This window comes from Sus scrofa, chromosome 12 (genome assembly GCF_054392235.1).
Source record: "Sus scrofa isolate SSC_HxYL_T2T_F1_AM1 chromosome 12, Sscrofa_HxYL_maternal_Yorkshire_Landrace_v2.0, whole genome shotgun sequence".
NCBI lineage: Eukaryota > Metazoa > Chordata > Mammalia > Artiodactyla > Suidae > Sus > Sus scrofa.
The window spans coordinates 26,990,556-27,000,388 of NC_139394.1; the positions used below are offsets into that span (position 1 = coordinate 26,990,556).

At 54.1% G+C, this 9,833-nt stretch overlaps 1 protein-coding gene across 4 annotated transcripts; it reads left to right on the plus strand.

The window, feature by feature from the left end:
• Positions 1–592: 592 nt before the first annotated feature.
• On the plus strand, positions 593–9,300 carry RSAD1 (radical S-adenosyl methionine domain containing 1). 4 transcript variants are annotated; one of them, XM_084984825.1, is made up of 10 exons: positions 593–815; positions 1,482–1,615; positions 1,734–1,938; positions 5,068–5,433; positions 5,615–5,678; positions 6,310–6,457; positions 6,676–6,730; positions 8,027–8,130; positions 8,359–8,442; positions 8,531–9,300. In XM_084984825.1, exons 1-9 carry the CDS (start codon positions 681–683, stop codon positions 8,435–8,437), a joined length of 1,290 nt encoding a protein of 429 aa, XP_084840951.1. In that variant the 5' UTR covers positions 593–680; the 3' UTR covers positions 8,438–8,442; positions 8,531–9,300. The 4 variants fall into 4 exon arrangements, with proteins under 4 accessions (XP_084840951.1, XP_003131622.2, XP_084840952.1 ...); XM_003131574.5 differs by lacking the exon at positions 8,359–8,442; XM_084984826.1 differs by lacking the exons at positions 1,482–1,615; positions 8,359–8,442.
• Positions 9,301–9,833: the final 533 nt, after the last annotated feature.

Below are 9,833 nucleotides of genomic sequence, written 5' to 3' on the forward strand. Positions count from 1 at the left end.
CAGCCTCGCTCAGTGGGTTCTTAAGGATCCGGCGTTGCGGTGAGCTGTGGTGTGGGCCGCAGATGCGTTGCTGTGGCTCTGGCGTAGGCAGGCAGCTACAGCTCCGATTCGACCCCTAGCCTGGGAACCTCTATATGCCACGGGTTCGGCCCTAGAAAAGACAAAAAAAAAAAAAAAATTCAGTCCAAGTGCCCTCTCCCGCCCCACCCCCGAAATGACTCCACAGCCCTTGTAACAGACTCGCCTCATAGTACGGAGCACACTGGCCTGGTATCCAGCAGGTGCCTAATTCAAGTCGGTTGCCTGTTTTCTCTTGTTGGTTTGCGTCTCTCATATCATGCTGCAGTATCTCATGCTGGATATCCCCAGCGCCCAAGGGCACATAAAATGTGAAGGATCCGATTGAATGGACTAAGAGTTGCTCTTTGGCATCCGACGGGGTGCCAAAAAGTGGGGGACACTTCCGACCCCCAGCGAAAGGACAGCACGGCGGCTGCGGTGAGCGCTCCAGTGCCCAGCAGGTGGCGCCGCAGCCCGAGCCGTCCCGGCGCCGCTGAGACCCAGGGCGCGGCCACACAGCCCCCTTCCTTCCGCTGGGGCGGCCCGGCTCTGTGCACACTCGGGCGTCCTTCCCTGGGCTCCTTTTGGGTTCGGGTCCTGCCCCCACTACAGCGGGCGCTATGGCGCTCCCCGGGACTCGGGCCCGGGGCTGGGTGAGGGCCGCCAATGTGGCCCAGAGACGCCGTCTCTCGGAGGACGCAGGAGGAACCCCGAGTCCGGCGCCCGGGAGCCAGCGCGCCGCGCTTTACGTCCACGTGAGTGGGGTGGGGAGGGAGTGTCGCAGGCTCAGTCGGCTGGAACCCACGAGGTGGCGTATGACCCTACGAGCCCCGCAGCGGTCTTTCCCCGCCCCCAGGCAAGGTCTGGGACTGATTCCCTGGCAGGGAAATGTGTAGATCCAGAGACCTGAAGTTTCTGGTGCTCGCCACCTCGGTGATCTTGACCAAGTGATTTCTTTTTTTTTTTTTTTTTTTTTTTTTTTGGTCTTCTGTCGTTTTAGGGCCGTACCCGCGGCATATGGAGGTTCCCAGGCTAGGGGTCTAATCGGAGCTGTAGCTGCCGGCCAACACCACAGCCACAGCAACGTCGGATCTGAGCCGCAACTGCGACCTACACCACGGCTCAGAGCAACGTGGGAATCCTTAACCCACTGAGCGAGGCCAGGGATCGAACCTGCAACCTCATGGTTCCTAGTCGGTTTTGTTTCCGCTGCGCCATGAGGGGAACTCTGATTTCCTTTTTGAACTGCAGTTTTCTCTTATTGAAGTGGGCTTGCTGATTTCCTTGGGAAGTTGTGTGGCTTAGATGCGGTAGCTACCGTGGATGCACTTTGGGATGGGGATGTGTGCGACTGAACCCAGGCAATGGCCAGGGCAGCCCTGGGTCACCTCTAGTCCCGTTCATATACCCGCTACCCTTAGTGGCCCTACTGTGAGAAGCGCTGCAGTTATTGCAACTTCAACAAGTACATCCCTCGTGGAGTGGACGAGGCTGCTATGAGGCGCTGTCTGGTGACGGAGGCTCAGACGCTGTTGCGGCTCAGTGGGGTGCAGCGGTGGGTACTGGGGGCTGTAGGCGGGTATCTTGGGAACTATGTGGGGGAGTGGATGGGACTGGTGCCCACATCCCGGAGGTTTCCCCCGTGTCTCATCTTCTCCATTCTCCTCCCCCAGGGTGGAGTCTGTGTTCTTTGGTGGGGGTACCCCCAGTCTAGCCAGCCCCCGTACTGTGGCAGCTGTCCTGGAGGCAGTGGCCCAGGCAACCCATCTGCCTGTAGACTCTGAAGTTACATTGGAGGCCAACCCTACCTCGGCGCCAGGCTCCAGGCTGGCAGCATTCCGGGCAGCAGGAGTCAACAGGTTGTCCATTGGCCTCCAGGTAACCCATCTCACCCACCCCATACAAGTGCTGTCTCTGCTCTGGTCACATTCATTCATTGGGCAACATTTATTTAATTTTTATTTATTTATTTATTTTTTGCTTTTTAGGGCCCTACCCTCAGCATATGGAGGTTCCCACCTAGGGGTCGAATTGGAGCTACCGCTGCTGGCCTACATCACAGCCACAGCAACACAGGATCTGCGCTGTGTCTACAACCTACACCACAGCTCATGGCAACGCCAGATCCTTAACCCACTGAGTGAGGCCAGGGATCGAACCCGCAACCTCATGGTTCCTAGTTGGATTCATTTCCCCTGCACCACGACGGGAACTCCCACTGGGTAATATTTATTGAGCTCCTTCTGGGGGTCAGGGCCTTGCAGGCACTGACAAGTGTATGGTGACACTTTGGTAACTACCTAATTGTCTGCTGCTGTGCTAGACCAAAGACTCTATGAAGCAGGGATCGTACATACTTTTTGTTCCTCACAGCATCCCAAGTACCCACTACCGTGCCTGGCACATAGTAAATGCTTGAAAAAAATTAGTTACATGATTGGAGACACAGGAGAGGCAGACCGGAGATCAGATCAGCAGGGTAAAGGCTGCCGATCGAGAGGTCTCTACAAAAGGCTTGCAGAGTACAGCCCGAAGGGCATTTCAGTCTGACAAAGTCAGAGAAATCTTCCTGGAGGAAGTGATGTTTGAATGAGGAGGAGGAGTGCACCAGGGGAGAGGGCGTGGGAAAAAAAAAAAAAAAAAGACACAGGATGTGGAAGAGCTTGCATGTTTGGGGGGACCTGGGAGCTGTTCCTTGTGACTAGAGAGGCTGGGGACAAGGCTGCAAGCCAGGGCCCAGAAACCTTCAGGACCCTACTAGAAAGTTTGGGGTTTTGCCTAGTGATGACAAGGGAGTCACTGAAAGGTTTTTTTGGTTTGTTTGTTTTTTTAGGGCCCCACCTGTGGCATATGGAGGTTCCCAGGCTAAGGGTCAAATTGGAGCTGCGGCTGCTGGCCTACACCGCAGCCACAGCAATGCCAGATCTGAGCTGCATCTGGACCTATGCCACAGCTCACAGCAACACCGGATCCTTCACCCACTGAGCAGGGCTAGGGATCAAACCCGCATCCTCATGAATACTAGTCGAGTTCGTTACTGCTGCGCCATCATGGGAACTCCTGAAGGTTTTTGTGTTTTTTTTTTTGGCTTTTTGCCTTTTCCAGGGCTGCTCCTGCGGCATATGGAAGTTCCCAGGCTAGGGGTCTAATCGGAGCTGCAGCTGCTGGCCTGCACCACAGCCACAGCAATGGGGGATCTGAGCCTTGTCTGAAACTACACCCCAGCTCACAGCAATTCCGGATCCTTAACCCATGAACGAGGCCAGGGATTGAACCCGCAACCTCATGGTTCCTGGTCGCATTTGTTAACCACCGAGCCACTACGGGAACTCCTCCTGAAGGTTTTTAAGTGGAGAGAAATATATTCCTCTCGGATTGGCCCCTGATAGTTCCATGGCCACTACTGCATACACTTATCACTTCCCATAGGGTTTGGGGTCAGGGCTTTGTCCTGATGGAACATGTTGAAAGGGACACACCATTTCTGAGATAATCTACCCCCAAATGCTTACAAATCTTTTTTTTTCTTTTTTTTTTTTTTTTTTTTTAGGGGCCACACTCATGGCATATATGGAGGTTTTCAGGCTAGGAGTCCAATCAAAGCCGTAGCCACCAGCCTACACCACAGCCACAGCAACTTGGGATCCAAGCCTCATCTGTGACTGACACCACAGCTCACGGCAATGCCAGATCCTTAACCCACTGGCTAACCTCTGAGCCACGACAGGAACTCCACTGCTTACATATCTTGAATCTAAATTGTGAGGAAACATCAGGAACACCTCAATTAAGAGCCTTTGTGTGTGTGTGTGTGGTAAGAACAGATACATGAGCTCAATCTACCCTCTTAACAGTTTTTTAATGTACAGTATAGTATTGCTTGTTGTCAACACAATGATGTATAGCAGATCGCTAGGACCTACTAAGAGACATTTTAAAAAACTACTAGCCTTGGAGTTCCCGTCGTGGCGCAGTGGTTAACGAATCCGACTAGGAGCCATGAGGTGGCGAGTTCGATCCCTGGCCTTGCTCAGTGGGTTAAGGATCCAGCGTTGCCGTGAGCTGTAGCGTAGGTCACAGACACGGCTCAGATCCCCCGTTGCTGTGGCTCTGGCGTAGGCCAGTGGCTACGGCTCCGATTCCACCCCTAGCCTGGGAACCTCCATATGCTTCAGGAGCGGCCCTAGAAAAGGCAAAAAGACAAAAAAAAAACCAAAAACCTACTAGCCTTTACTTTTCAAAAATGTCAGTGTTATGAAAGACAAGGGTAGGGAGGATCTTAACTAAAAGAGACTAAAGAGACAGTGACAGGAGTTCCCGTTGTGGCTCAGTGGTAATGAAACTGACTAGGATCCATGGGGATGCCGGTTCAATCCCTGGCCTCGCTCAGTGGGTTAAAGGATCCGGCGTTGCCGTGAGCGGTGGTCAGATGTAGCTCAGATCTTGCGTTGCTGTGGCTGTGGTGTAGGCTGGCAGCTGTAGCTCTGATTCAACCCCTAGTCTGGGAACCTCCATATGTCACACCTGTGGTTCTAAAAAGCAAAAGAAAACAAAAACTGATTGTTGGCTTTGGAGTCCGACAGTCCGAATTTCCAGATTTGATTTTGCCATTGTATGACTTCTGAGCCTCAGTTTTGTCATCTGTAAAATGCAGCTAATGATAGGGGGTTACAAGGATAAATTAGATATTACATAAGAATATACAAGAGTTCTCTTGTGGTGCAGCAAGTTAAGGACCTGGCATTGTCACTGCAGCACTTTGGGTTGCTGCTGTGGCACACATTCACTCCCTGGCCTGGGAACTTCTGCATCCCTCCGCCGCCCAAAAAAAGAATACTTTTGCACACAGTGACCCTTCAGGGAATGGTACCCCCGCTACTGGCTTGACCATCCGCCTTCCAGCTCCCTGCCATATCCTGTGTATCTGTGCCTTGCCCTGTATCTGTGTCTGCAGGAAGGTCAGGCGGGTGTTTCTGTCTCCCTCTGAGCCAGCCTGCATGCTCCCAGTCCTTAGATGATGCTGAGCTCCAGCTTCTGGGGAGGACACACTCGGCCAGTGATGCTCTGCGGACGCTGGCAGAGGCCCGGCACCTGTTCCCGGGGCGTGTATCTGTGGACCTGCTGCTGGGGCTGCCGGCTCAGCAGGTGGGGCCATGGCTTCGGCAGCTGCAGGAACTGCTGCGCCGCTGTGATGACCACGTCTCCCTCTACCAGCTGACCCTGGAGCGGGGCACTGCACTCTTCGCCCAGGTGCAGCAGGGTGCCCTTCCTGCCCCTGACCCTGAACTTGCTGCTGAGATGTACCAGCAGGGTCGGGCAGTCCTTCGGGAGGCCGGCTTCCGCCAGTACGAGGTCTCCAACTTCGCCCGGAATGTAAGTCCTGGGGCAGAAGGTGGGGCATGGGCAGGCTGAGGTGTGACCAGGCAGTTGTGGCCCTTTGAGGAGAAGGGTGCTTCTGAGGCTTGAGACGGGGTTGGGGAACACATTCTACCTGGGTGCCCTTTATTTGAGCAGAAAGCGGCTCTGTGCTGACTATTCCCTCTCTCCCCACCAGGGGGCGCTTAGTACCCACAACTGGACTTATTGGCAGTGCGGTCAGTACCTTGGCGTTGGGCCTGGTGAGTCCCCTGTGAACCACAGAAGGGATGACTCAGGAGAGCAATGTCATGGCTGTGTGCTCTTGGGCCACTTATTAACCTCTCCAGCCTCTGTTTCCTTATAGGTAAAGGGTGGCAAAAAAGATTCCCTCCTTGTCGAGCAGTTAAGTACGTATTTTGAGGCACTTGGTATAGTGCCTGGCATTGTGGTTCTTGACCTGAAGCATCCATAAGAATTATCTGGATTGCTTATTAAAACCCAGCTGGGCTCCAACCAAAACCTAGAATTTTTTTGGGGGGGGGGCCTAAAAAGAACCACATCCATGGCACATGGAAGTTCCCAGGCTAGGGCTCGAATAGAACTGCAGCTGTTGACCTACCCCACAGCTCACAGCAACACCAGATCCTTAACTCACTGAGCAAGGCCCAGGATCGAACCTGCGTCCTCATGGATGCTAGTCAGATTCATTTCCCCTGAGCCAAGACAGGAACTCCTAGAATTTTTGAAGTTGGACTGGGCCTGAGAATGTACATTTCCAGCATATTAGATGCTGGCGATCCAAGGGCCGCACGTTAGAACCACTGATTCAACATGTGGGAAGCACACAGTGTTAACTGCTATGAAAGGGGGGTTGGTTATTGATATTGTCAGGGGCCCATGGGCGATTTATACCCCAGGGGGCCGGGGGCCACACCCGAGAGGCTCGGATCCAGACCCTGGAGCCAGACAACTGGATGAAGGAGGTGATGCTGTTCGGTCATGGCACCCGGAGGCGCATCCGCCTGGGCGAGCTGGAGCTGTGAGCACCTGAGGGCACAGGGCTCTTCACCCAGGCCTCCCCTGTATCCCCAAGAACCACCCCTTGCACATCTTTGCTTCCTGCCTTGTCCTTCCCCCACCCCGCCCCATACTGCCCGATCCTCATAAGCCCCTCAGACACAGACCCCAGCGGAGGGTTTGAAGCATGGGAGAAGCACACTTCTGCTCTCCACGACCCCTTAATGGTTTTTCTTTCAGGCTGGAGGAGGTTTTGGCCATGGGGCTACGCACAGATGTGGGGCTCACTCACCAGGTAAGAGATCAGGGGGCTCTGGCACACTGCTTCCTCCTCCTGGGCCTCACAGAATCACTCCTCTTTGTCTTAGTCTCTCTTCTACACACACACACACACACACACACACACACATGCACACGCACACACACACACACACACACACTCCTCCCCATCCCTTGGTCCAGCCAAACCCTGATGGGCAACACAGTGCAATGATGAGAACTCTAGACGCTAGGGCTGCAGAGACCCAGGCACTGGTCCCCATTCCCTTGCAGCCTTGGGCACACATCCTTTCACCTCTGAACTTCACTTTTCTCCGCCGTCTAAGGGACTAGACTGGATGAAGAGTTTTCAAATGTTTTTAAACAGTGCTGAGGAGTTCCCATCGTGGCTCAGCGGTCAATGAACCCGACTAGGAACCATGAGGTGGCACATTCGATCCCTGGCCTTGCTCAGCGGGTTAAGGATCTGGTGTTTGCTGTGAGCTGTGGTGTAGGTCGCAGACGCCGCTCGGATCCAGTGTTGCTGTGGCTATAGTGTAGGCCAGCAGGTACAGCTCCAATTTGACCCCTAGCCTGGGAACCTCCATATGCCACGGGTGTGGCCCTAAAAAGCAAAAAATAAAATAAAATAAAAATAAAAAATAAACAGTGCTGAAAGCTCAGTTAGGAAGTATAATAAATAAAGATCAATCTTGAGTTCAGAGCTGCACTGGATGAAGTCAGAGCCACAGGACCCTGGCTGGGGCTGGCCACCCTCTGACCAACACAGGGAAGGGGAGGAGCAGGGGAAGACCTGGCTCAGCTGGGAACTGGGTTTTGGCCTGAACGTGGAATAGGGGTGAAGGTGCTGAGCTCCCTGCTGGTCCATTGGCCTGGTCCTGGTGTGCATGACAGTCAGTTCCTGAGATTCTCTCTCTCTCTTTTTTTTTTGTCTTTTTAGGGCTGCACTGGTGGCATATGGAGGTTCCCAGGCTAGGGGTCAAATTGGAGCTGCAGCTGCAGGCCTACACCACAGCCACAGCAATGCCATATCCGAGCCATGTCTGTGACCTGTATCGCAGCTCACGGCAATGCTGCATCCCCGACCCACTTAGTGAGGCCAGGGGTCGAACCTGCGTCCTCATGGATGCTAGTCAGATTTCTTTCCCCTGAGCCACATTAGGAACTCCAGTTTCTGAGATTCTTACGCTGGACTGGACCCCCCTCACCCCTCACTGCCTCCCCCCGCCACCAGTCAGGTGGCCTGGGACAGCCCCACCAGTTCCTCCCCTTGTGGTCCCTGCACCTCTGATGACCCTTCTGGTCTCTGTAGCACTGGCAGCAGTTTGAGCACCAGCTGACCCTGTGGGATGTATTTGGAGCCAGTGAGGAGGTGAAGGTGCTGCTGGAGCAATGCCTTTTGCTGCTGGATCACAGGTGCGTTGCGAGGGGGTGTTGGTTAGGGGTCCCAGGGAACTCTGACTACAGATCCACAGACCTGGGAGAGGTGAGGATTGAAACTGGTAAGTTGGGAATTCCCATTGTGGCTCAGTGGGTTAAGAACCCGACATGGTATCCATGAGGATGTGGGTTTGATCCCGGGCCTTGATCAGTGAGTTAAGGATCCAGCTCACTGGGTTAAGGTTGCCGTGAACTGTGGCGTAGGTCGCAAAAGTGGCTCAGATCCCATGTTGCTATGGCTGTGCAGCTCCAGTTCAACCCCAGCCCAGAAACTTTCATATGATGCAGGTACGGCCCTAAAAAGGAAACAACAACAACAACAACAACGAAAACTGGTAAGATGGGGCAGTCACAGCCAGATCTCTTGTCTTTCCAGGGGTCTTCGGTGTTCCTGGGAGGGGCTGGCCGTGCTGGATTCTCTGTTGCCCATCCTTCTCTCTCGGCTCCAAGAGGCCTGGCAGCAGAGACCCTCCTCCCCTGTGCCAGGAGGATAACCTCACGTTCCTGTATCCCAGGACCCTGCCAGGCGGACTCTGGGGGCTGGGCTGACACTGCAGTCTTCTCCCCTGGCTCTGGTCACTGCTCAGCCCTGCATCCCCAGGGGAATGGCTCCAGTAGGGGGGGACATCCTTGTCTGGGAACTAACATTAAATGCACCCACCCCTGCCAGAGAAGGATCGATGGTTTCCGTGGGTACCTCTTCCCATCAGTAGACTCTAGAGCAAATCCTGCTGGCAAGAGGTTCTGAGAAATAGAGCTCTCAGGCTTCCTGCCCCTGCAGGAAGAACAGGACAAGAGTGGCCAGCACAGCAGCCTTGTCAGACTCTGAGACAGCAGGAAAGATCAGAGCAAGCCTTGCCTCTTCTCTTTTGGCCACCAGGCTATGTTAGGAGCCCCCCAGGCCCCCTAGAGGCCCCCCATTCCTCCCCCTGCAACCTTTCCCTTGAGAGAGTGACGGTGGGGAGAACTAAGTGGGGACAGGGGAGGGGAGAATTCAGGAAAGACCAGAGCCTGGTAGCTCTCCCCTGGCCTGCAGAGGGATCACCTGCTTTTATTTAAAGAGCCTCATGCAGAAATTGGCAGAACGAGGTAACTCAAAAGTATAATAGAAAAAATAAAAACCTAAAAAAATAATGAAAATAAAAAGAGCTTCAGCGTTCCCGTGGTGGTGCAGCAGAAACGAATCCAACTAGGAACCATGAGGTTGCGGGTTTGATCCCTGATCTCACTCAGTGGGTTAAAGGATCCAGCGTTGCCATGAGCTGTGGTATAGGTCGCAGACGCGGCTCAGATCTGGCATTGCTGTGGGTGTGGTGTAGGCTGGCGGCTACAGCTCCAATTCGACCCCTAGCCTGGGAACCTCCATATGCCGCGGGTTCGGCCCTAAAAAGACAAAAGACGACATAAAATAGAGTCTCTGAACCACATATGAAGATTAAAAAAAGCCTCAGGGAGTTCCCGTCGTGGCGCAGTGGTTTGCGAATCTGACTAGGAATCATGAGGTTGCGGGTTCGATCCCTCGCCTTGCTCAGTAGGTTAACGATCCGGCGTTGCCGTGAGCTGTGGTGTAGGTTGCAGATGTGGCTCAGATCCCGCGTTGCTGTGGCTCTGGCGTAGGCCGGTGGCTACAGCTCCGATTCGACCCCTAGCCTGGGAACCTCCATGTGCAGCGGGAGCGG